The 27,269-nt window shown below is 42.8% G+C and overlaps 1 protein-coding gene across 4 annotated transcripts; it reads left to right on the top strand.

Annotated features, from left to right (window-relative positions):
• Positions 1-295: 295 nt before the first annotated feature.
• Positions 296-26,980, top strand: Apobec1 (apolipoprotein B mRNA editing enzyme catalytic subunit 1). 4 transcript variants are annotated; one of them, XM_076940526.1, is made up of 8 exons: positions 296-434; positions 4,553-4,620; positions 7,644-7,796; positions 13,533-13,690; positions 16,486-16,513; positions 22,945-23,342; positions 23,880-24,002; positions 25,622-26,980. In XM_076940526.1, exons 4-8 carry the CDS (start codon positions 13,675-13,677, stop codon positions 25,768-25,770), a joined length of 714 nt encoding a protein of 237 aa, XP_076796641.1. In that variant the 5' UTR covers positions 296-434; positions 4,553-4,620; positions 7,644-7,796; positions 13,533-13,674; the 3' UTR covers positions 25,771-26,980. The 4 variants fall into 4 exon arrangements, with proteins under 4 accessions (XP_076796641.1, XP_076796642.1, XP_076796640.1 ...); XM_076940527.1 differs by having other exon boundaries at positions 305-445; positions 23,880-23,998; positions 26,854-26,980; XM_076940525.1 differs by having other exon boundaries at positions 305-445.
• Positions 26,981-27,269: the final 289 nt, after the last annotated feature.

Below are 27,269 nucleotides of genomic sequence, written 5' to 3'. Positions count from 1 at the left end.
GGCATGCCGGATTGCCCATGTCTGTCAGTTTGTGTCTGTAGTTTCATTTAGTTTGAATGTTACTCTGTGTTTCATATCCGAAAAAACGGGCCAAAGTTCATCTGCGGGCTATTCACCTCTTGACTTAGTATTTACCCATCTCAAGGATTTTCACAAGAAAAAAAAAAAGAAACGGCTGAATCGGGACAATAACAACAACAACAAAACCTGATAAATTGGCATTGCTCTTGCAGAGGTGAGTGCAACACCACTGGGCTGGTGGAGTCCCGCCCCCTGCTCGCCTGACAGCCAACCCCAGCCGCCTGATCTGTACAACTGCTCTTAAAGCAGAACCTGCAGCTCTCCAGCTTTCTCTGGTCAGGAAGCCGGTTTCTGCTCTGTACCCATGAGAATTGGATCCTGCAGGCAGCAAGGCGCTCCTTTCTTGAAATTAGGTCAGGAAGAAGTAAGAAAAGTTTTGTCTGTTTTGAATGTATAAACGTATGTGGCCACTGCATGTGTGTTTTTGACTGGTCTTAAATATATAATGTATGAATGTACTATGTTCTATATGTATTGGTTATAGATCATTGGCTTATAAGTTATTGGGGTATGATTAAAAATGTATAATATCTGTACCAAAAAGTTAACTTAAAACTCAGGGTTGGGGCCATTCTGGGCAGCAACACATGACATGAGCCAGCCAAGGAAACAGGTATCCAAATACACTTTCAAATTGGAATAAGATTTTTATATAATTTCTGCTCTATCTTAAAAACCAGGTTATCAAAAAAAAAAAAAAAAAAAAAAAAAGGAGGTATTAAAGCTGCACCTTCATGTGTTCTCATACAAGAACTTTTCAGGGCTGGAGAGATGGCTTAGTGGTTAAGAGCACTGACTGCTCTTCCTAGAGGTCCTGAGTTCAAATCCCAGCAACCACATGGTGGCTCACAACCATCTGTAAAGATGATCTGGTGCTCTCTTCTAGTATGTCTGAAGACAGCAACAGTGTACTCACATATATAATAAAATAAATAAATCTTATATAAAAAAAGAACTTTTCTTGGCAGCTAAACTTTGTAACATAAAAATAACCCACTTATAATAATAACATAATAACTAACCCATTTGTAATAAAACACTAAGTTGTTTACACTGTTAAAATTTGGTTTTGGGGGCTGGAGAGATGGCTCAGTGGTTAAGAGCACTGACTGCTCTTCCAGAGGTCCTGAGTTCAATTCCCAGCAACCACATGGTGGCTCACAACCATCTGTAATGGATCTGATGCCCTCTTCTGGTGTGTCTGAAGACAGCTACAATATACTCATATACATAAAATCTTTTTAAAATTTTTGGTTTTGCCTTCTAAGAATTATGGTTGTGCTCCATGTCTTCACTCTTTAAAAAATGGTACTTTGTTTTACAAAAAACACACAATTGAGAAATTTTAAATCACTTTAATGAAAATTTTGGAATTTTACAAAAAATTAAAAACTGGACATTTAAAAAACAGCTTTTAAAAATGTTTTTATTTATAAAGCTATGAAACATTTTAAAGTTTATCTGATATTTTATTGTATGCCTTTATTAGTATATGGTCTTTATGCATAAGTAAATAAAAGACTAAAAATTAGGACCACAGCTTAACACCAGAGACTGAAAAATTTCTGTCTTATGCTGCAATAAAACAATGACCATAGGCAATCTGGTGAAGAACTTGGATATTAAAGCATTATAGCATTAAAAAAAAAACCCTAAGAATCACTGGCTTAAAAATATGTTACAAGGCCGGGCGGTGGTGGCGCACTTGGGAGGCAGAGGCAGGCGGATTTCTGAGTTCGAGGACAGCCTGGTCTACAGAGTGAGTTCCAGGACAGCCAGGGCTACACAGAGAAACCCTGTCTCGAAAAACCAAAAAAAAAAAAAAAAAAAAAAAAAAAAAAAAAAAAAAAAAAAAATGTTACAAGATATAACTTAAAGAAAATAGGGCTGGAGAGATGGCTCAGTGGTTAAGAGCACTGACTGCTTCTCCAGAAGTCCTGAGTTCAATTCCCAGCAACCATGTGGTGACTCACAACCATCTGTGATGGGATCTGAAGCCCTTTTCTGGTGTGTCTGAAGACAGTTACAGTGTACTCATATAAATAAAAATAAATAAATCTTTTAAAAAAAACTTAAAGCAAATAATTAAAAATGGATGAGGACCGTTTGATTCAGATGTGCTTAAGAGATACTAGCCCTCAAACCTGCCAGAGATCTGCTGAATATGGTATTTAACTTACTATGACAGACAGAGATTCTCAGATCCTAGTAATGACGCCCAATGATGCCATTGTCTCAAGACAATGGACACAGGAACAAAGGACTCTACCCGACTGTGGCAACACTAACTGCTGGAGGTAACTGCCCCAACACCTAGCCTGCTGCTAGGGCCTGATCTAAACTGTGGACAGGCAGGACACTGGAGAGTTGATGGCCCCATTTTGCCTAGACAGGGTGATGTCAGTCCTCCTCCACAGGAATGTCTCTGATGCTGTCCTGATACCTCTGTCCCCATTGCCATGGAGACCACAGGAGCCTGGGATGATGGTCTAGGTGATGGAATATGGACTAGTCTCTGTCATTTTAACTGACACATAGGCCATTTAGAGCATGGTTTATCTTTCTCAGGTCTCTCTGATCACATTGATGGGTAAGCTAACTGTTGCTTGCCAGTTAGACAATAGCAAACAATCAGCTTCTTCCCCCAAGACTACAGACACCTTGTTAGTTAATTAATTAGTTCATTAATTAAAGCTACCGGGGAAGGGGGTGGGCAAACAAGTTTATCATGCTCACAGGCTTCGTGTTAAAGGATAAAGTTTTCAGATGCAACTTTTCACTAAAAGAACGTACTTTACAATGGCTGTTCTCAGTAACAACTACTTACTATGTCTATAGTCAATGAAAAAAAATTCCAAGTCCATAAAAAACCTAAGGATAGAAAAACTTAAATAAGTTCTAAACATCTCAAAAACAATGTAAAATATGTAGGGGTGAGGAATGTTTTGGATCTCTTTCCCCTTCTGTGCTGTTATTGCCCTGAGATTTTGGAATTTCAAGGTTTGATGGAGCACTGACTGCTTACTACTCAGTCGCCAGCTCAGGATTTTGAGTTTTCTCTGATTGTCTTCTAGATATAACTAAAAGATGCTTTTTTATCGGATTAAAACATCTCTACCCAACCCATAACCTCATTCTCTGAACAAAAACAACAACAACAAAAATGTTCATGCCTTTTAAGCCTAGAGCTATAGTTTGTGCTGGGACACAAAGCATCAGTCTGCTCCTGCTGTTTGCAAACGTGTGTTAACTATTTTTCTACAATATGAATTTCAATACAACGGTATTGCTAATATATCTCCTTTTAAACTTAAAATCCATATAAGCATCAGGGAATCAAAGAACGCATGAGACTTGGATCCACCTGTTACAGGTCAAATGGACTCCAGAGGAGTACAGCCTGAGTTTCTGCTAATCAGATGCTTCTGAAAAAATGCCCCATTGTCCAGCATTTGACTGGCATTTTCAGCCTTCCTGGGCCCTAATGACTGAAAATATAAAAGAGAGTACATTGTTCCTGCCCCCTTGACACAAGTCAAAAGTAAATTTCCTTAGGGGTAAACTTGTTTCTATGCCTCTGGGCTAGCCCAAGACACCTTAGTGGAAACCTTCTGGATAGGGAGGAGCAGGGGAGACAGGCTGGTAACTGGTCCCAGAATCTCTTTGATTGAGCCCCTTCTCTGACTACCGTATTTACTACTGTATCAGGACCACTGTCCTTCCTTTTCCTCCCGCTCCTCATCGGACATTGATTTCCATCTCAGTTAAGCTCCTGGTCCTAAGAACCCAACACAGTCCTTTATACTGTGAAACAGATAATCAAGGACTCGAACAATGTACAAACACAAGGAGGGGGAGTATAAGAAGGAGCCAACCTGAAGCCATTTTGAATAAGACTTCCAGTTTGAATAGGGATCAAGCAAAGTTTTAAGTTCCTAAGACTTCCCTGCTTGGCAGAAAGAGAGATGTATTCGGGTAACTGGCATCCTGGTTGGCAAGTTAAGACATGATTGCCTGCAAGTGTGTCCATGTCACAGTTGAATAACCAACTGGTTATCTATGGGAACTGGTATATCACGAAGACATGTTCTCTTCCCTAAATCTGATTGGTGGGATGGGGAGTCTATCCCTAAGTCTTCATTGGTAGGATGACTTGGCAGAGATGTTCGTGGTTTTGGAACTAAAAATTGCAACATTCTGGCTCAGGGTTGCAGTTCAGCTCTGGTGGAGTCTGTTCCGTGGCCCTGATCGACCAGCAGTGGTCTGCATACAATATATTTTTGACATTTGCTTAAATACTTATTAAAATGACAATGCAGCCAGCCCCCGAGCCTCTGCTGTTGTTTCTGACCGGTCGTTTTTTTTTTTTTGCTGCCTAATTCAAATAAAGATCTTGCTTTGCGTGGACTCTTGTTCCTACTTGGTCGTTTTGGGTTTTCAGACCTTGACAATGGTTCTTTCCTCTTTCCAGGACTGCCCGTGGTTGTTTTGTTCTGCTTCTGGATTCTTCATATTAGCTCCAAGGACATCATGAGCCAGGTATGGTTGTATTCCTCTACCTCCAACCCCTGTGATACCAGCACTTGGGAAGTGGAGAAGAAAGTCAGGAGTTGCAGGCTAGTCTGAACTACATGCAACTATCTGGGAAAAAACCAAAAAGCACAACAATATGGGCTGGTAATATGGTAGGTAAGAGGTGATTGCTACTGGGTCCAGTGACGTGAGTTTGGTTTCCAGAATCCAGAGGTGGAAGAAGGGAACTCACACAAGAAAGATGCCTCTGACCTCCTTCTTGGGTCCTGTGGATGTGGACTCCTGTGGGTTCTCTCCTTCTGCTACATGGGCCCTTAGGCTAGAACTCAAATCTTTAGACTTGCCAGCAAATGCCTGTACCCACTCATCCCATCCACCTCGCTGGGCATAGTTTTTAATTTTAAAGGATTTATTTTTATGCTATGTGTGTTTGCATGGTTGAGTTTGTGTACCACATGTGTGCAGGAGCCCGCAGGGGCCAGATCCCCTGGAACTGGAGTTACAGACAGTTGTGGGCTGCCCCGTGAGTGGTGGGAACTGAACCTAGGTCCTCTGCAAGAGGAGTCAGTGCTCTTAGCTCCTGAACCATTTCTCCAGCCCTTCTTTTAAAGGAATGGGGCATTCTTTAAAGGGATGGGGCTTAACTGTTGGGACACTAGTGATTGATTGCTCAAGCGTTTTCTTCTCATTTTATTTATTAGTTTTTGAGACAGGGTCTCATGTAGCCCAGGCTGAACTCACACCATGAAGCCCAAGCAAGACCTTGGCTTCCTGCATCTATGCCCCATTGCTGGAGTTGCAAGCATGTACCACCACACCTGCCTAAATCCTTACTTCCTGGTCATTTTCTTCTCTATTTAAAAAGCACTTCCTTTATGTCATACACACAGGAATACTTTGTTTATGAGCAGAGAATCTGGACCATGTGACTGTAAAGATCTGCCCCTGGTATCGTGGCTAAAACCAGCTGTCATTGTCAATGTCCTTGCTCTGTTGATGTTATCACTATTTTTGTTGAGTCAGGAATGGAGAGGAGAAAAAAAATGATGAGAAATATTACATGTGACAGTATTCTCTCTTCTACTCCTTTGCCCAAGCTTCTTAGAGTCCCTGCTATTGCTTCACGCAGCTGGTCTCCTGAGTCCCTGTAACTCCCATTGGACCGGAGCAGCATTGGATTTTTCTACTTTGACATCCAGAGCACTGGGCAGGAATTTGACTGCAGTCTCTGGTAGAATTGATATTTCTGACCTGGCAAACATTCTACTGGGTTTAGCCAGATTGCCCCGCCCTCCTTTTCTAACTATTCAGATGTCCCTGAAACTCTTCACTCTTTCCTAGATTCCAGGTGATGTTGTGACAGGCCGCCACACCTTACCACGACTAATTCTGTGATGGAAGAAGCACATTCAGGCCTTAAAGCCCAGCACATGGGCAGCACCTCCTGCCAAAACGAGAACAAAGTCCATTGTTCTGGGAAAGTCCCTGAATGTACTGACCTTGCTTTTTGGATTCCGTAATTGCTTCTGGCTAACCGTTCTTGTTAACTGAAGTATGTCAACCCAGGACGTGTTTTTGTGCTTGAAAGCTCACCCTGAGAAAGGCTCAGGTCTACCCTGGGATCTTGAACACGCAGTATTTTTGCCAGATGACTAATAAAGGCTTTCTATTGGCTCAAACCCATATTCACCAGAGCAGTCTTCCCACAACAATGTCTTGTCACCCTGACTGGCTTCAGGGACGACTCTGTTTGGGAGCTGGCTTGTAGCTCGGCGATATGGAGCAAGCATAAAGCCCTGGATGCAGTTCCTGCCCTTATCTTGGCTTGGTCACCTTACTATGCTCTGACCCCTCGTCACTCCACTCTTCCGAACCTGGCACTTTCACAACCTCTTTTCCTTGTATTTAAAATTAAAAAGAGCTTTGTTTGAATTTTTAAGGGTTTTTTTTTTTTTTTTTTTTTTTTTTTTTATGTGTGTGCGTGCATGTGTGTAAAGGTCAGAGGACAACTATCGAGGGTCAGACTCCTTCCAACAAGTGGGTCTTTTTGGAAATGGGTGGGACTCAAGTCATCAGGTGTGGCTGGCAGTGCCAACCTGCTGAGCCATACTGATGGCCCTTGCTTTGTTCCTGAGACAGGGTTTCATTTACCCCAGGCTTGCTTTGGAGTTTTATTGATATGTAGATAATGGTGATCTTGAATTTATAATCCTTTCCCCTCATCCTGCCAAGTACTGATACTACAGGTGCTTAACACTATGTGTACATTATATGGTGCTGTAGACAGCGCCCAAGGCTTTACGCATCCTAGGCAGGCACTACAAATTGAGCTACATTCTCAAACCCCAGATACAATTCTTTGATAAGCCAGGCATAGGGCTTACATTTGTAATCCCAACCACTTAGGAGACTGAGACAGGAGGACCACCATGAATTCAAGTCCACCCTGATGTATAGAATGAGACCCTGTTTTAAAAATCAAAAGGTAGGGTTGGAAAGATGCTCAGTGAACAAGGGCACTTGTCACCTGAGAATCCCTCAGATCCACAAGATGGAAAAAAGAACTGACTCCTAAAACTTGTTCTCTGACCTCAACGTGCATGCTGGATACCCACTTGAGTACCTGCACTTGTACATGCACACATAGATTTAAAAACAATTAAAGATTTGTTGCTGTTGTTGTTTCTTCTGTTCTTGTTGTTTTGAGGAAGGGTTTCTGTGGGTAACCCTGGCTATCTTGGAACTCACTCACTATGTAGACCAGGCTGGCCTCTAACTCACAGAGATCTACATGTCTCTATGTGATGAGCAGAGTAAAAAAAAAGAAAGAAAAAGAAAGAAAGAAATGCCGTTTAGATATGTAAAAATAGCTTAGTGAGGAACACCACTCCACCCAAGGCTGTGTGAGATAACCAGAACCCGTGGTATCACTCACTCAAGATAACCAGACACAGGACTTCAACTCTCTTAAGAATGCTCACTTGATATATAAATAGAGCAAAGGCAACACATGCTCTGTACTTTCTCAGGACTGCTGGAGACGCTGGAGAGGAGCCACCTCGATCTGCCTGGTGCCTGTAGGGTCTCCCTGAGCATCCTGACCCTCAAATCAGAGATTACTGTCTGATTTGTCTCGACTCAGAGAGTCTGAACCCGATCTTCAGCTAAGATACCTTGCACAGGTAAGCAGCCTCGGGGAGATAGGCTTAGAGCCATAGCTGAGAACTTAAAGGGTATGAACCTTGTGTGATGACCCTCAGCATAACATATAACTTTTGTTATACTAACTACATGTACCTACCTTGTTGCTTGAGACACTCTGCCTTCCTCGTGCTGGGATTAATGATGTGGTGACACCATGCCTGACTTAAAAAAATTTTTTAAAGATTTTTTTTAAAAAATTAAATAAAAAAGTATTAATAGTGAGTGTTATGGGAGCTTCCGGCACCTAAAGGGTTAATAGTCCAGACTTTCAGAGAAATAATGATCATAAGCTATCGTGGAAAGGTGAATGTTATTGAAACTATCATAGGTAGAATCCGAGTGAGAAATAGGAGAGACTGAATCTGATACAGGCGTTCATTGGGGGCAGTGGGGGATTTTCACGCAGGAAGATGTGAGGGTGTATTGTATGTAAGGTGTTCCAGCCTACAGTAATGCCAGCGAGCAAAAACAGGATGCAGAAGAATCGGAGGACTTTCAGGGATGTATGTACTGGGGCTTGGTTCAAGCTAGTTGTATGATTTCTCTGCCCTCTGCTGGCTAAAAGAAAGATGATCGAGCTGGTTACAGCTTCTAGGAAGGCTGAGGTAGGATTCAGGAGGGCTGCCTGAGCCCTAGAGTTTGAAGCCAGCATGGAAAGAAAATACACGGAGAGTTAATCTCAAAAACAAAACAATACCGCCAAAACATTCCATAAAGAAACAAACAACAACAGCAATAAAACAAGAAAGAAAAGTCAACCTCCCGCCCCCCCCCCCCCCCACAAGCAACAAGGGAACAGCAACTATCCCATCACAGTCACACAAATAACAACCAAACAGCAGCCCCCACCCCATCACACTGTTCTGGGTCTCCAAGTCTTGCAGTAAAGAGTTCCCCAGAAAGGTGGATGGTGGGGATCTGAGTTTTTAGGCACCATCTGCCTAAGAAAGATGAGTTTTACTCGGTCATTTCCCGGGGACTGTCCCTCTGCAAACAGGTGAATCTATGTGTCTTGAGTTGTTCGTTTCTGCAAGGTTGTGAGTGACTGTGTAAGTTCCAACACACACATGCCCCTGATGCTGCCGTTGCTACCAGCCACGTTGACGCAGCGAGGAGCATCCAACCAGGCCTGGAGGTGTAAGTCGAGGCATAAGCTTGTTTGGACCATATTGTTCTAGACCAACAATGTGTTCCCAGAATTTGAAATTATAGGGTTTTGTTTGTTTTGAGATAGAGTCCTGTGTACCTCTGATGGAAGATACCATGTGCCAGGACTCAAACCCAGAGCTTTGTGCTTGCTAGGCAAGCATTCTTCCTAAACTGAGCTACAGTTCCTGGCCCTTGACATTATGATAGAAGCAGAGGTGGGGCTGGTTAGTTAAGAACACTGGCTGCTCTTACAGAGGGCTGGGTTAAGGTCCCAGCACCTTATGGAGTTCAGAGCCATCTGTAGCTCCAATTTCAAGGGATCTTATGCCTTTCAACCTACCCAGGCACCAGGAAAAACATAATGCATATACACATAAGATAAAACAACTTAATCTATTTGTCTGTCTGTCTGTCTATCTATCTCCAGAACATAAGATTATATCTAAAGGAGTGGAAAGAGAGCTGATTCTAGAACATGTGGGTAAAGTACCCAAGGGCACCAGAGAAGCATGAATCCAGGGAAAACTGTATTTTCCAGAATGAGCCATGACTAATTATTTATCCTGACTGATGTCAGTCTGCCACTCTTGAAGTATCACGTCCTCTTCCTTGGTTTATTTTACTTATCAATAGCATGTTCAAAAAAATTTACTGTGTTTAAAAACTGACTAACCATCCTACCTGAGCTTGAGAACCACAGTAAACCTCAGATCTGGTCAAGACAGTGAGCGTGTCTGGATTTTTTAGTGAAGATATCTCTTAAGGAAAGGGAATTCAAGATTGATTCTGTGGTACCAAAATGATCCTTGCTTTCCGGGTCCAGCTGGCCATAGCAGCTGAACAATCTAAAGGAAGGTAGGCAGGGCAGGAGTGTCGTCTGCTATGTTGTCTTCACCCAGGCTCAAAGCTGTTGCTTAGGCCCCGGCTAACACCCATGTTAAGAGCTGGCAAGGACGCTCCATTGACAGAGTGTTTGCCTATCAGGCAGAAAGACCTGGTTCCGTTTCCAAGACCACACACACTAGGCATGGTGGCACACAGCTGTAGAGTCAGGGATCCAGAGGTGGAAGACTGAATGATCAGAAGTTCTAGGTCATCATGGTTACTGAGAGAGTTGGAGGCTAACCAGGGGTAATGAAATTCTGTCTTTAAAAAGAGTTACTAATGTCTTATTACCTCTAACCCCCTCTCTAGGACTTTATCCTAAAGGAGTCATTATCTAGAGATGGATGTGTAAGAACAATGCTTGGAACATTACTTACAATGACCAAGTATTAGTAAAAAAAAAAAATGTCCCCCAAATATAGAGGGTCATACAAGTTATCCCAACACTCAAGGCTGAGGCAGGAGGATTGGCAAGAATTTGATGCTAACTTGTGCTACACAATGAGCTTCTACCCTAAAGACAATGCGTACAATAAATTTTGACATTCACAGTGGAGGATGTACCAAATAAGAGAGGGGTTTAAATCATCACCTAGATAGCATAGTGGATGATATTCATGCCATTACTGGAGAAAACAAGGGTACCTTTCACAGTAGTCTTAAAGACAGAAAAAGAATTTTAATAAAATAAAGCAGGAAACTCAAGGATGATTTTTTTTATTTAATATTTTATTTATATTTAAGATGCCATCCCCTTTCCCCATTTCCCCTCCCTAGAAAACCCATGTCCCATGCCCCCTTTCCCTTTTGCTTTTATACAATTTTTTAAGTGTTAATCAAAGGATTTATAAGTTTGATAATGCTCAATGAGAAGCGTAACCCAATACCCAACCTAGATATAAAAACTATCTTTGACTGGTGGAGACCTGTGAACATCTGCCTCCATGCCCCCTCTCTCTTTCTCTCTCTCATCACCTAGCTTCTCCTCTCCTTCATCTTCTCTTCAAGGATAATTTTAATAGTTTAAGAGAAGAGTTACACCCCAGGCAAGCTAGAGATCTCAGCAGCCGCCAGGTGGAGAGATGAGGATAAGAGGAGCTCATGCTTGCTGAATTAACTCTTTGCTTATTTCTTTAAAAAATACATAGCTCTGTCTGTGCACTACATGTGTGTCTGTCTGGCACCCATGGAGGTTAGGAAGGTAACCTGGGAAATAGTTACACATGATTATGAACTGCCCTGGTGGGTGCTAGGAATTGAATCCAGGACCTCGGGAAGGGGTACCAGTGCTCTTAATCACTGAGCCATCTCTCTTAGCCAACTTCCTAACTTAGAAAGCAGGCAGTGGAACTCTTTGAGCAGCTGTATGGCAGGTACATATTTAGAGAGAACGAGAGTGTTATGGAGGAGTTGGGGTTCCTTGTTGTGAGTTCTTAGTCTCATTAACACACTGATTTCTAAAGGATTCATAAGATGGCCATGGTGGCGAGCAGCTTTAATCCCAGTATTTGGAGGTAGAGGCAGGAGGAGCTCTGTGATTTTGGGCTAGCCTTATCTACATAGGGAGTTACAGGACAGCCAGGACTACATAAAGAGACTCTGTTCCCCCCCCCCCAAACCAAACTAACTAACTAACTAACTAACTAACCAACCAACTAGCTAAGATTCAGGATGCTTGAAGGTTATTTTAAAAAAAGATTTATTTTTATTTATGTGTGTATGCATGTGTGTATACATGTGCACAAATGTGCAGTACCTGTGGAGGCCAAAAGAGGGCATCAGAGCCCCTAGGGTTGAAGTTACACGTGGTTGTGCGCTACCTGACGTGGGTGCTAGGAATTCCAGTCCTATGGTAGAGCAGCCAGTACTGTATTAGAGTTAGAAAGAAAGCTATGGCTCAGGTAAAGTCACGTGTCATGGCAACTTCCTGGAGAAGGGAGCCGGCTGAGAGGAGGAGAGAAAACCACGACTTTTTTGACTTTTGAGTTAGTGTCCGAGAAAACAAGTACAGTCACACACACACACACAGAGAGAGAGAGAGAGAGAGAGAGAGAGAGAGAGAGAGAGAGAGAGAGAGAGAGAGAAAGAGAATAAATGAATGTCCAAAGTATCAAGAAAAGTATACACAGAATTTTGGTCAGAGAGATGGAAAGAGAGAAAAAGGAAAATAAAGTTATGCTTTCTGAGTTAGAACTCAGAAAAGGCAAGCAGGCTTAGTCATGAAGGTCTACAAGCAATTGCATCAGGGGAACAACTTCTAGGGGCTCATGAAGGCAGTGGTCATTCCTCACACCTCCGGCATGCCTTTGAGTGAGTCAGCTTACTTGTGGAGTGCTTTCCTTGTCAGGTGATTGATAGGCCCTGCTGGAGTAATGTTCTAATCTTTGAGTCAGACCTGAATGTCTGGTCTCCACCCAGGCAGAACTCAGATTTTATTCTGTTGACCAGGAGGAAGAAACTTTTCTTGGACAGCCCTCAACAAATTCTTAATAACCTCTGTCTTCATACGATATTTTACACCTTAGGATGGGCACTTATGATGCATTTGCTTCCTAGTTTTACCGGGGGTCAAGACTGTTAAGGGTGTCTGTGTGGAGGTCATCCTTGCTGGTCTTCAAGCCGTAGAGTGGGCAGACCTAAGAAAGCAGAGATTATGCTAGGAGGTAGAAATTCTGGGACAGAAGAAAAACACAAGCCAGAGAGAGGGAACCTCACTTGAGAAAATGCCCTGTTGAATTGGTTTGTAGGTAAGTAAGTCTGTAGTCATTTTTTTGATTGGTGATTGATGTGGGGGGGCTCAGACCACTGTGAGCGGTGCCACCGTTGAGCAGGTGGTCCTGGTGTATATTACAAAGCAGGCTGCACACGTCAGGGAGAGCAAGCCAGTAAGCAGCATTCTTCCATGGCCTCTGCTTCAGGTCTTGCCTTCGGGTTCTTGCTTGAGAGCCTGCCTGGACTTTCCTCAGTGATGGAGTGTACCATGGAAATGGAAGCCAAAGAAGTTTGTGTTTGGTCTTGGTCTTTATCCCAGCAACAGAATCTAGGGAGAAGATCCAAGTGGGAGACTTAGGCCTTGAGAGAGTGACCTCAAGTTTGAGGGATGATGCTGAGCCTAAAGGAATTGGTAGCCTGAACTTGACCCGAAGTTCTGGCAACAGAGGATTGCTGTAGAGGAGTATAGCCTATTAATATTTTCTCTAAAGCAGAGATTAGACTTAGTCATACAGTTAACCTTCCCTTCACAAGGCAGAGAGTGCCAGAACTGCACACTAGCTATCTGACTCAAAGGCCAAGGTCCTGCTTTTGCATCTTAAGCTGCCCCTCCTTTTTCTAATAGGCATATGGAGCAAAGGGCAAATGAGAGGGAGTAACAGGTAAAACCCTAGCAGTCTCACCGGGTCACACTGAGGTCTTCTTAGTTATAGGAGCAGCTTCATCCTCCCTGACTCTGTACTGGCTTCCCTCCCACTCTCACTTGAGCTTGCAGGAAGGAGAAAGCTTTCTAAATTTAGATGTCCCTAGGAGAACTTTGGAATTTAATATCATCAATGGTCTATTGTGCAGAATTGATGGTTCTGTGGGAGGACAAAAATCCAGATGCCACTTCCTTCTTCATTTACATAGTACAGATATCAAGTTGCTACTGACGCTCAGGAATGAGTCATTCTGTGTCCCTGCAGGTGGCTGTGGGCACACCTGAGGAAACAAAGTCCGGCACCCAGCTGGCAGAAGCCATCGCTGCAGCATAAGCTCCTGAGGTTCTGCCATCGCTGCAGCATAAGCTCCCTCCCGAGGGAGGAAGCGGTCCAGAGGCATAGCAGGATGAGTTCTGAGACAGGTAAAGGGACACTGGCAAGTGTTTAGTTGATTTTTCCTCTTTACTTTGCTTCTTACTCTACAGTTTGTCATGCTACCCCAGGCTGGCCCCCAACTTCTGGCCCCAGGTTACCCTCCTGCTTCATTTAACCACTTGAGTGTCTGGGAATCCAAGTGCCTGCTGCCACACTTAGCTTGGGTCCGTGGTCTTGAAGAGTGCGTCAGTTGTAATGAGTCTGACCTGCTTGTGCCTGGGTCTCTGGGTGCTTTCCAACTTCCCTGGTATAATTAATAATTAATACTGTTCATAAGACGAATTACTGTTCTGAGGAAGTATTTATAGCTCCTAATGATTTTGACAAATAATGCTAAGTCAGTGTTGGTTTCATGGCAATAAGAAAAAATTAAGTTAGTTGGGTCTGGTGACGTAAGCCTGTAATTCTAGCTACTTGGGAGGCTGAGGCAGGAGAATTACAAGTTAAAGGTCTTTGTGGACTATAAGGTAAGTTCAAGTTAGGTAACTTAGCAAGACCCTTCCTTAGAAAAGGTCAGAGAGCTGGAGGGATGGCTCAGCACTCAAGAGACTCGTGTTCTTGTCTGATTCCCAGCATCCACATGAGGCCGCTCACAAAGGCCTGGAACTTCAGCTCCAAGGGTTCCAGTGTCCTCCTCTGGCCTCCACAGGTACCTGCACACATGAACACACAGGCACACACACACACACCACACACATCACACACACATACACACACATACATGCATACATATATACATACATACACACATACATACATACATACATATCACCACACACACTCACAATTTAAAAAGCTTTAAGTAGGAAGAGTAAAAGTACAGCCCCGTGGTAGAGAGCTTGCCTAGCGTGTTCAATCTCAGTCCTGCTCAGCCCTACCCCACCCCCACTGAAAAAATGTAAAACTGTAACTTGAAACTACTAAGATAAAACAGAAGTAGTAATAATGGTTTATATGCTAGTTGACTGACTAGTCAATGATTAATTAATATTAATCAGATGTGGCTATTTCTACCTGTTATCTAAATAGTCTGGAGGCTGAAACAGAAGGCTTACAAGGAATTTGAAGCTATTCTGGGCAACATAATAAGTTTCAGACCAGCTTAGGCTATAATATGAGATCTTACTCTTAAACAAACAAACGGCCTGGGTAATATGGCTCAGTTTGTATAGATGTGACCAGCATGCAGGGTTCCTGGGTTCAAATCCCAGCACAATATACAACAGACTGGGTGGTACATGCATTTTAGAGGTGGAATACAAAAAAAAAAAAAAAAAAATTACAGGATGGAAAACATGCCTAGCTTTGGAAGGAAATGATTTCAGATGAGGTAGATTGCATTCAACTTCTAAAATTGTTTTTGTTACGATTGCTACTACTATTGTATTACTGTATTACTTATTGTTGAGACAAGTTCTCATGTAGCCCAGGCTGGCCTTTAACACACTGTGTAGCTGAGGATAATCTTGAGAATATCTGAAGCATAGAGATATGACTGAAATAGTGCTCTGGACACATTTGCCTGCTATTTAATTGGTTTGGGGCTGGACACAAACAAGCAAACATAAGCCCAGGCAATGGTTAAGCCATCTGGGAAAGAATGAACCCTTCCTTCTGTACGCTAGAGTCAAAGAGACTCTAAGGTTCTGGTAATAAGAAGTCAGATGCCAAAGCCACAAGAAAAGGATCAAAATTGCGAGGAGCAAAAGCACCGGGTTTCAACAGTTTACATCCGGCAGAAGTGAGGTTGGTGTTTTGGGAAGTCCTTCCAGAACAAGGACAGCTGTCTGTGGAAGATGAAACCACGGTGATGCTGTGGAAACCCCACTTTTATCCTTAAAATCTCCAGCTCTGAAAAAATTGGAGAATATACAGGAAGCAGCACAGGAGACAGTTTACCAATAAGTAATGACAGAAAAGGAAAAATGGCAAATACCCTAGTGACCACTAACACTGTAGGGGACACCCCATCTTACCTGTTTGATAACCCACTGACCACTAACACTGCATCTTAACAACACCATCTTGACTGCACCCCATCTCATCGTCACTGTTAATAACTGTAGATTATTCTGTGTCTATAGGCTGGAAGTATAAACACCTGGGAAATTAGACATTGGTTTGTTTTAAAAGCAAAACTGTAAACCCAAGTTTTATAGAATTCTGAAAAAGGTTTACAGTTATAAAGTATTAGTCACCATTGCTATCATTACGGCTATAGGAAAGGAGGCGCAGCCTGTATGGACTGAGGGTCTCTCTGGTCTTTTAGAAAACTAAACCTGAAAATAGACTCTAATCTTGGATGCGGTATGTCCAGCTCGTACATTACCCCAAAACAAACTTCAAAAAAACATAGAGGAGAAAACAGGACATGATGGCAGTAGGCTAAAGTTCATCCAGTGACCACTGAATATGCCATGTTGCTAGCTAACATGTTTTGGGTAGAATGAGATACAGGAATACAATATACATAATCTATATTTCATAATTTACAAACTGTACCTCTCAGATCCTTTGAGAAGTCACTTTCCCATTAAATTGATTAAAATAGGCTTTTTTTTCTTTTGAGGACAGATCTCAAAAGTATAGGCTAGGCAGAACTGGAACCTGTGTTTCCTCATGCCAGACTGTCCTGTGCTGGGAAGGAGGCTGTGCCCCACTGTGCTGGCTCCTACATTCATTTTCCCATATGACTTGTAGGTCTGGGAGACTAGAACATGATTTCATGGCAGTTCACTGTGAACTTGGGTGTTATTTGACAAAATCATCTCTTGGTTTACAGGCCCTGTAGCTGTCGATCCCACTTTGAGGTAAGACAGGCATGGGTTCTCCCAATTCAATCACGGAAATGGACATTTAAGAATTACAGGACTGGGGGTCTGGAGAGATGGCTCAGGGGTTAAGAGTACTGGTTGTTCTTCCAGAGGTTCTGAGTTCAATTTCCAGCATTATCTATGATGGGATATGATGCTCTCTTCTGTCATGCGGATAGTGCACTCATATGTAACTAAAAATTTTAAAATGTTAAATTAAACAAACACAAAAGAATTACAGGGCTATCGATAGCATGCAAATTTGCTTTTGTCTTTATTAAATGGTAAAATTATATATATGTATATATATGTATATGCACACATGTTTATATACTAAAATTGGTTTAAAATGCATTTCTTTATCATCTAAATAGACTGTACATCTTATATATGAATGTACCCAGGGTCCTGTAAAAATTCCTTGTGTGGCTTGTCTAAGGACCTGGTTCTGATCCAAGACTACATGTTTGTCAGTTCCTGGATCTAATGCCACAGAAACTACAGAGTTCAACAGCATCGTACCCCAGACATCCTTGGCTTCTGCTTTGACTTCTGACTTCCTGGTTTGGGCAAATGGTGGATCTGGAGAGACTTCTCAAAGCTCTGTCTCTTCTTTCCAAAAGGATCTCAGGCAGTTGTGAGGGGAACTGAGAATACTTAGACCACTGTAAAAAGAAAACTAGAGAATTTAAAAGATCATACACACGAGTGTGTGTGTGTGTGTGTGTATGTGTGTGTGTGTGTGTGTATGTGTGTGTGTATGTGTGTGTATGTGTGTGTGTATGTGTGTGTGTATGTATGTGTGTGTATGTGTGTGTGTGTGTATGTATGTGTGTGTGTGTGTGTGTATGTGTGTGTGTGTATGTATGTGTGTACGTATGTGTGTGTGTATGTGTGTGTGTGTATGTGTGTATGTGTGTGTATGTGTGTGTGTATGTGTGTGTATGTGTGTATGTATGTGTGTGTGTATGTGTGTGTGTATGTGTGTGTATGTGTGTGTGTGTCTGTGTGTGTGTCTGTGTGTGTATGTATGTGTGTGTGTATGTGTGTGTATGTATGTGTGTGTGTATGCATGAGCTTATTTGCTTTTTACATACTTTTAAAGTTTAGTTTATTTTTTCAAGACAGGGTCTCTCTATGTAAGCCTGGCTGTTCTGGAACATTCTCTGTAGACCAGGCTGGCCCCAAACTCACAGAGATCTGCCTGCCTTTGCCTCCTGAGTGCTGGATTAAAGGTGTGCGCCACCATGCCTGGCTCCACATAATTTTTTAAAATAATGCTTTTTATACAAACATTATTCTGGATATCTGGCTTTGACAGGCATGCTCAGGTGTGCTGTGCCGGAAGTCCCATGCTCCAGTCAGAGTGATCTTTAACAGTGCTCCTGAGCAAGCCCTGGCCAGTAAGTCCCACATCTCTCTCTCTCTCTCTTTTTTTTTTTTCTGTCAGTGTCTTTAGAGAATGAGACATGCTGAGACATGTATATCATTGTGCCTCTGTCAAGTGGAAAGTTGTTTCCTGGTGACACACAGTTGCACAGAAGTAAACATGAACATGTCTTAACCATTTTCTTTCTTTCTTTTTTAATCTGCCATTGTGCATTTTAAGAATCTGTTGAGGTTTTTTTCTTTCTTTTCTTCCTTCTCTTTAAGAAAAATAAACACTTGTAACAGTGTAACCAGATACATTATCACTGCTAAATTTATTTTGTTTTGCAACTTAGAAACCAGCTACACTGTGGCCCACTGAATAAAACAAACAGGAATTTCTTTGTGTGAAAGGGATTGGTGGTAAAAGTTTAAAAAGCAGGGCTCAGAGCCAGGTCCTTGCATTGGGATTCCCCATGTCACCTCCACACAAATCTCACTCTAGTGTGAATCAATGCCCAAAGTGCTGATGCTTTACCAACCACTGTGTGCTGGTCCAGAGCATCTCTCCAGACTCTGCCCACTCTCTGCCGTGCTCTTCTTCAAAAGTTTATGGAAAATCCTGGCAGAGCTATGCGTTTATGCATTCATGCATCTATCTATCTATCTATCTATCTATCTATCTATCTATCTATCTATCTATCTATCTATCTATCTATCATCTATACCTATTTATCTTCTGTCAAGCTGATAAATAGAAGCCAGAGCTGTGTCTAAAGGCTTAAATCCATGGCAGACCACTGTTTTCTCCAACCATTTTTCAAGAAGCCTGTTATCTATCATGTATGGGCACATTTGCTTTTTCCTGGTCCCCACAACTCCAGTAGGGGGCTTTCAAACCTGACGTGTCTTTTTCTTTTCTTTTCTTTTCTTTTCTTTTCTTTTCTTTCTTTCTTTCTTTCTTTCTTTCTTTTTTTTTTTTTTTTTGAATGTGCCATTCTCAAGGGAACATGAATCTCTGTGCCAAGTCACTCTGGCATGCCCTGTGTTAGTTCTAAGGGGCTAGGGCTAAGGATTAAGTCCTTAGAATTTTGTGCTTTCCCACCTGTATTTTAAAGCCCTTGTCTGCTGCCTCCTGCTGAAGGCTCTTTTTGAAAAGATTAATTTGTTGGTCTCAGAAAAACTGGATTTTTATACATCACTTAGAAATGACTTCAGCAGACTTTTTTTGTCTTTTAGAGTGTGAATGTTTTGCTCACAAGTAAGTCTGTGTGCATGCACTAGGTGAATGCCAAGTGCTGGATGAGGTCAGGAGAGGGTGTCTGATCCTGGGGATCTGGAGTTACAGATGGTTCTGAGCCTCCAGGTGGGTTCTGGGAACTGAACCCAGGTCCTTTGTAAGAGCAGCCAGTGCTTTTAACTGCTGAGCCATCTCTCCAGCTCCCAGACGTCCCTTGGTCAGTATTAATGGGCTTGTTTTAGTTTTGCTGATACATCCTTGGGATCTGAAGTTGTGTTCTCACTCTGGATTCTGACTCCATGCGGTTCAGACTGTAGTGGAGCTGGGATAAGGGGGCGGGGCGGGACATACAGCTTTGGAATTTTTTGTTTGTTTCACTAGGTTACCTACCATTCTTCATCTTTTCCTGCTTCCTCAGCTTAATTTCTGTGATTCCTGTGATTGGGTTTAGCTCCTATGGCTTTTTGTTTATGTTTAAATCACTGTTACTGTAACAGGCCCCCAGACCCTAGCACAGCTGAAGCCACGATGGGAGCACTGTTCAGCTTGCAGGCAGCGATACATTCCAAAACACAGACCCATCTATCAAACTCAAAGCAAAGACAACTTCACAACATTAGTGGAAACCTCGGGGAGTCCTTCCAGAGTCACCGCGTGTTAATGGGGGAATCCAGGTCTCCTCTTAAAAGGTTCATAGTCTTGTTAATAAAAGAATTTAAGACATGGTCAGAAAAAAACATACAAGCACAATTTCATGAGAGTTTAAAAAGAAAAACCTTAGGACAGACAAGCTATAAATCTCTGCAGCTGCCCAGAAGGGAAGACAGAGAAGAGAAAGAGAACGGTTATGTGATTTGAGTTAAGTCAGCCTGGAGGTCAGCCACAGGGTGGACAAGCAGCCACACGTTGTATGAGGGAGCTGGAGAGAAGGAGCCCAGTCTACCATCCTAGGGAAAGCATGCTGAGGCTCAGACCACATCTGAAAGAAAAGGCAGAAGAGAAGAAAGCCGAAGTCTTCCCCAGTCAGGATTGAATATATTTACAATTATTAGTACTGTAACGAAATGGAGTGACTAGAGAGCCTTCGAAATCAAGGGAGGAGTGGAGCAGCAGTAAACTCTGCCCTCTTCCCTTTATTAGAAGTGAGTTCCTTCCCCGGACTTAACCTATGTGTCAACAAGCCTCCTCCACAGCTTGTGTTTGTGGAAGATGGTCATTCCCATGTTCCATTTCTATTTTTTGAACTTCCAGGAGCTAATAATAATAACAACAACAACAACAATAATAATGATAATAGTAATTTATTATATATAAATATTGTATATAGACATATAATTAACAATGTTTGTAATTAATTTAATTAATATTAATAGTATTAATTATAGAATGACTATAATAAATGTTAATAAAATTAATTAATATTAATTTGTTATTATTAATGTCATCGTTGTTATTATCATCATCATCATTATTACATTTTTGGCTTTACAAAACAGGGTTTCCTGTGTAGCTCTGGCTGTCCTGGAACTCTGTAGACTGGGCTACCCTCTAACTCAGAGCTCCTCCAGTGTCTACTGTTTAGGATTAAAGGAGAACCCTGCCACCATCTCTGCCCTGGAGCATTTTAATTCCTTGACAAGCACCATAGTTCTGAAAATCCCCAAAACTTTGTCACTTCCCAAACCCAGCTCCACAGGGGTCCTTGTTATGTTTTCCATAGCACTTGAAAACCAGCTGCATCTGTACGTGGTAAATACCCTATGCTGACAACACGCTCACCCTTTCCTGCCAGCTCTCAGCCCAGCCAGTCAGGAAAACAAACAAACAAACAAACAAACAAACAAAACCAAACAAAACTATTCAGCAGTGAGGTAGAGGCTTCATCCTCCAGTCTACACCCCAGAGCAAACTCCCAGCATGGTCTTTGCTATGGAGCAAAGCAGCACAAGGACTCAGAAAGGCAGACTGACCCAACAGAACCTCTTGACATCTCGGAGCAACTGCACAGGGGCAGGAATTCCAGAAGGAAAATGACATAATCTCATTAGAGGAATAATTACTCCTCCTATCCCTTCGGCATAGTTTAATGTAGTCCTGCCCTCCCAAGGGGGGCGATCCCTCAGCCAGGTGATTGACTAACTGAATTAACTCTTCTTTCTCCTCCTTCCCCTCCTCCTCTCCTCCTTCTCGTAGCCCTGTATATATAGCCCTGTATATATAGACCAGGCTGATCTCTTGAATTCACTGAGATCCACTTACTTGTGCCTCCTGAGTGATGGGTTTAAAGGCAAGTGCCTGTAAATATTTATTATTATTATTTTGGTTTTTCGAGACAGGGTTTCTCTGTGTAGCCCTGGCTGTCCTGGAACTCACTCTGTAGACCAGGCTGGCCTCGAACTCAGAAATCCGCCTGCCTCTGCCTCCCAAGTGCTGGGATTAAAGGCGTGCACCACCACCGCCCGGCGTAAATATTTATTATTAATGTGTATGTGCTTGTATCTGTGTGACTGTATATGTGCATGCTCGCATGCCTCTGTGTGTGTGTGTGTGTGTGTGTGTGTGTGTGTAGTACCTGCAGAGGTCTGAAGAGGGTGTGGGATCCCTTGGCACTGGAGATATGGATAGTTGTGAGCTGCCATAAGGGTGCTGGGAAGTGAATATAGGACCTATTTCTTTGTTCAGCTTTGGAAAATGTTGCTGTTTGAGAATTCTGTACATGTGTTTAATCTGTTTTGATTAAATCCACCCAGCTTCTCCCCCAACTCCTCCCCCCTGGCTTCTCTCCTCCCCCCAGCTTCTCCCATGCTGTTTCTTCTACATTTTTCTCCTGCTTTGTTCAGCCTCTTTGAGTCAGAGTCTCATGCTGTAGCACAGATTCACTTGGAATCGGAGGCCCGCCTGTTTAGACTTCTAGCGCTGTGTGTACCACCATGCCCACTAGATGGATCTTCTAATGTGATAGTTCAGGTACCAGCGGGACAATTAGGACTAAAAACACCTACGGCATCATGCTACAAAGGGGATTGTCACCCAGTAAAGTGCTGAGACAGAGTCTTGCTAGGGAACCCAGGCTTCTCTCAAACGTGTCACCCTCCTGTCTCTGCCTCCTTAGTGCTGAGATTATGTGTGTGCTGCCATACCTGGCAATTTGAAAGATAAATATTTAAAAGAGAGGGGTGGAGAGGTAGCTCAGTTGGTGGAGCAGGACCACATGAAACCCCAGGTTCCCACACACTGCTAATTCCAGTCCTTTGGGTGGAAGCAGGGATAGCAGGGACATCAGTGTTTACGGTCTGGCCAGGAAGACGGCTCATTGGGTTCAACGCTTTTGAGTTGCCAGCATCCACATGTGAGTCAGGCCTAGTGGCTTGTTTACACTGTAAAGACAGAGTCACATGGCTCCAGGAAACTTATTGGCCAATGAGGTTCATCGAGAGACTCTGCTTTGAAAAATAAGGTGGTGGAGAATGATAGAGAAGACACCCAACATTGACCTCTAGCTTCTATATGTATGTGTACACATTAGCAAGTGATTGTGTACATGTACATGCAAACGTATGAATCCATCTCTCTCTCTCTCTCTCTCTCTCTCTCTCACACACACACACACACACACACGAACACACACTAAAATAAAAATAAAAAAGAAAGATCAAGGTCATCTTCAGCTCTGTATCAAGCTTCTAACAAGCCTGGAATATGTAAGATCTTAAAAAAAACAAAACAAAAAAAAAAAAACCAAAAAAACAAAAAAACCCCCCAAAAGTATGAGAAAAGTTCTTTAAGTTTCTTAGATTGCATGGAAGTCTTTTTGTTTCAGGAGAAGAATTGAGCCCCATGAATTTGAAGTCTTCTTTGACCCTCGGGAACTTCGGAAAGAGACCTGTCTGCTGTATGAGATCAACTGGGGCGGGAGGCACAGCATCTGGCGACACACGAGCCAAAACACCAGCAAACATACTGAAATAAACTTCATTGAAAAATTTACTAGAGAAAGATTCTTTCGTCCGAACACCAGATGCTCCATTACCTGGTTCCTGTCCTGGAGTCCCTGTGGGGAGTGCTCCAAAGCCATTACTGAATTTTTGAGACGACACCCCCACATAACTCTGTTTATTTATGTAGCACGACTTTATCACCACGCGGATCAGCGAAACCGGCAAGGACTCAGGGATCTTATTAGCAGCGGTGTGACTATCCAGATCATGACGGAGCAAGGTAAAAGCAAAATGCTCCTGAGAGAGTGGTGGTGGCAAAGGGGGCAGACGGCACAGGCTGGTGATGCTGGGATTCCCAGAGGCGAAAGTCCAACATAAAGTGGGGGAGGAAGGACCTTCCCAGCAAGGGAAGGTTGGATAATGGCAACCCCACCTACTCTAGGTACCTCTGCCTCCCAGTCACCTTAACTTCTTACCGACCAAGACCACCTCTAGTAGCCAATAGGAGAGCCTTTACGTACAGCGCATGCTCTGTGGTTGTTGCTATCCAGAATTGAAGCCAAAGCCCTGTACATGCTAAGCGTACCTGGGAGACTCTCTACTATTGAGCTACATCCTTGCTCTCTTTAGTTTTTATTTGAGGCAAGGCTATTAAGTGGCTACCTTGGATTTTGTCATGTACAGCAGGCTGGTCTTGAATTTGCAGTTTTCCCGCTTCAGCCTCCTGAAAAGCTTGGACTGCAGGCATTATGCCCAGGTCATTTTAAGCCATTTACCGTTGTATTTGTTAAAGAAACCAAATTCTGTGTTTCCTTAGAGTCTTGTTACTGCTGGAGGAATTTTGTCAACTACTCCCCTTCGAATGAAGCTCAGTGGCCAAGATACCCCCATCTGTGGGTGAGGATCTACGTACTGGAACTCTACTCGATCATTTTAGTAGGTATCTTTGGCTGTTCATTTGTTTCTGTTTTGAGACAGGGTCTTATATAGTCTAGGCTGTCCTTGAACTTACTATGTAGTTGGGATACTCCTGAATTCCCGAGTCTCCTGTCCCCACCTTCTGAACCCTAGGATTAGGTCTTGCCCTACCATGCCTGCCTCCCTAGTAAGTTCCTCCTCCTCTTCTTTTAACCTGTCTCTGTGTGTTTATGAATGGATGTGGAGGTGCTTGCAGAGGATCCCCTGGAACTGGAGTTAGAGGTGGATGCTGGGAACTGAACTCTGGGTTCAAGAGCAGCCTGCATTTGTATCCATTACTTGTATTAGTTAATACTTTGTATCACAGCTGCCGAGATAAAACATCCTGACCAAGAGCTGCTGATAGAAGGAAGGCTTTGGTTTACAGATCCTAAGGTAGAGTGCATACACAATGTCGGGGAAGGCATGGTAGCGTGTAGATTATATCTCAGCCCTACAGGGACAGCTAACAGGGACTTGGGGAGGGGTGGTGCTATAAACTCTCAACCCTGCCCCCGGTGATATACTTCCTCCAGCAGAGCTTTATGTCCTAAAAGTTTCATCACCTCCAGGGCACCAACCAGACACCAAGTGTTCAAATACACACCCATGGTGGTGGATATGTCATTCAAATCATCACAGTGTCCTTAACCCCTGGACTGTCTCTCCAGACCCTCTTTGTTTGCTTGCTTTGTTTTTGAGACAGGGTCTCACTATATAACCTTGGCTAGCCTGGAACTCACAGAGATCTGTCTGCCTCTCCTCCCAAGAACTGGGACAAAGGTGCGCAACCCCCACATCCCTAATTGCCTCCATCACGCCGCCCCCCTTTTCTTTTAAGTTACTTAAGAGACAGTTTTGACACACAGAGAAGAATCCTCTGTGCTTCTGAGGATTTTCCCACATACTCTCATGGCTTTTTTTTTTTTTTTTTTTGTCATTTATTCTTTTATTACCCCTGGGTGAACAATGAGTTTTGTTGGGGCTACTTACAGAATTATGGGGAAATGGTTACTTACAGAAGTAAAAATTATTCAAATATTTAGTTATTTAACTAGTTAACTCATTTTAAAAAAGAGAAAACAAGGGGCTGGAGAGATAGCTCAGCAGTTAAGAGCACTGACTGCTCAGAGAGAGAGAGAGAGAGAGAGAGAGAGAGAGAGAGAGAGAGAGAGAGAGAGAGAGCAAAATATTCTGAAGCCAGGCATGGTGACACATACCTGAAATCCCAGCACTCAGGAGGCCGAATCAAGAGGATTCTGAGTTCAAGGGCAGCCTGGACTATAAATCTAGACCGTGTCTCCAAAATCTGTACCACCATCACCAAAAAAATCACAAGAAAGATTTCTGTAGTGGGAAGCAAGTATGGGGAGGAAAAGGTCAGACGTATATAAGATGTGTCTGGGACACAGGGTGATTCCATTGTGTCTTTATTGTTGCTATTCTGGCTATACTTACCCCAGCCTCAGTGTTGCAGGGAGTCCTGTTTCCCACTGTGGCAGAGGTCAGTCACACTACCGAAGAAAAACGTCATTATACTTGTTCACAGTAATACTAGCGTTAATTATTACTGAGGATAAAATAAAATTTTCTTTGTTTCAGGGACTTCCACCCTGTTTGAACATCTTAAGAAGAAAACAACCTCAATTCACGTTTTTCACAATTACTCTTCAGAACTGCCATTACCAAAGGATACCACCCCACCTCCTTTGGGCTACAGGGTTGAAATGACTTCTGGGAGTTGGGGATAGACAAGATGACTCCTTGTATGTGTACTGTCTTGACCGCAAGCATTGATGACCCACCAAAGAGTGAGCCCATGAAGAATCTAAACATTGAGCTGGGGCTGTCACTCATGGGTAGCATTCTAGTTACACACGAGGCCATTGGTTTAATTCCAAGAACATCCAGAAAAACAGAGAATCTAGAAATTGAGCCAGGAATGGTTATTCACTCCTGTATTATCAGCACTTGGGAGGCAGAGGCACCAGATCTCTCCGAGTGCAAGGCTAGCCTGGTCTACATTGTAAGACCCAGGTCAACCTAGAATTACACAGTGAGAACTTATCTAATGCCTTCTTGCCCCCACCCCTGCCCCAATCAAGAATGTAGACGTTGAAGAGTCAGGTAAAGTGGTGCATTCCTGTAATCCCAGCAATTTGAGTGGTGGAGGCAGGAGAATCACAAGGTCAAGTCATTTAGAACTACACATTAAGTTTGAAGCCAGCCTCACCATGTAGAAATTCAGTGTGCTAAATTCTTCCAGGTATGCCAGAGGCCAACAGCCAACACCTTGCCAGCTTACATAATACAGTCACTCAGACCAGTTCAGTCATTTGCCTGCCTGACCTTCCAAAGGCTATTGTGGCATACAGCAGTCCCTGGGTATTAAAAGCTTAGACCTTATTAACTTCTAATGAAGTCTACCTATACATTTTAATTTTAAAAATTTTATTTCTTGGCCGGGCAATGGTGGCACACGCCTTTAATCCCAGCACTTGGGAGGCAGAGGCAGGTGGATTTCTGAGTTCGAGGCCAGCCTGGTCTACAGAGTGAGTTCCAGGACAGCCAGGGCTACACAGAGAAACCCTGTCTCCAAAAAAAAAAAAAAAAAAAAAAAAAAAAAAAAAAAAACCCCAAAAAACAAAAAACAACAAAAAAACCCAAAACAAAACAAAACAAAAAAAACCAACAACAACAACAAAAAAACCCACAAAAAAGTATTTCTTTACTATTATTATTGTATGTGTTGAGGGGGTTATGTGTGCATATGGTGACACTCCTGTGAAGGTCAGAAGATAACTTTTAAGTTTTTTTTTTTTCTCTCCTATTAGCCATTCTGAGGACTGAATGAAGATTGTGAGTTCAAAAAAGCAAATTATCTCCCCTGAGCGGTCTCAACAGCCCTATGTCTACACATGAACAAAAATAAATAAATAAAAACCTCCAGCAAAAGAACCATCCAACAATTGTTAGTATGTTTATGGTGTTTGGCCCCCGGTACCCACTGGAGTTTGTGAGAAAAATGAAGAAAGAACGTTAGTGCATGTGGTGATCAGGGGTTTCTACCTCATTAGAGTCAAACAGGATTTTCTTGCTTTGTTTTGTTTCTCCTTTGAGCCAGGGTCTCAACAAGCTTCCAACTCACTATGTTGTCCTGGAAGACTTTGGATCTCAACGTTTTTTGTCTTTTATCCATCCATCTGTCCAACTGGGATCTCGAACTCAGCCTTTGTGTCCTCTCTCTTCA

Source organism: Arvicanthis niloticus, chromosome 9 (assembly GCF_011762505.2).
Source record: "Arvicanthis niloticus isolate mArvNil1 chromosome 9, mArvNil1.pat.X, whole genome shotgun sequence".
Lineage (NCBI taxonomy): Eukaryota > Metazoa > Chordata > Mammalia > Rodentia > Muridae > Arvicanthis > Arvicanthis niloticus.
Note: the sequence above shows the minus strand (reverse complement) of the source record. Positions and strands in the feature narration are given on the sequence as shown.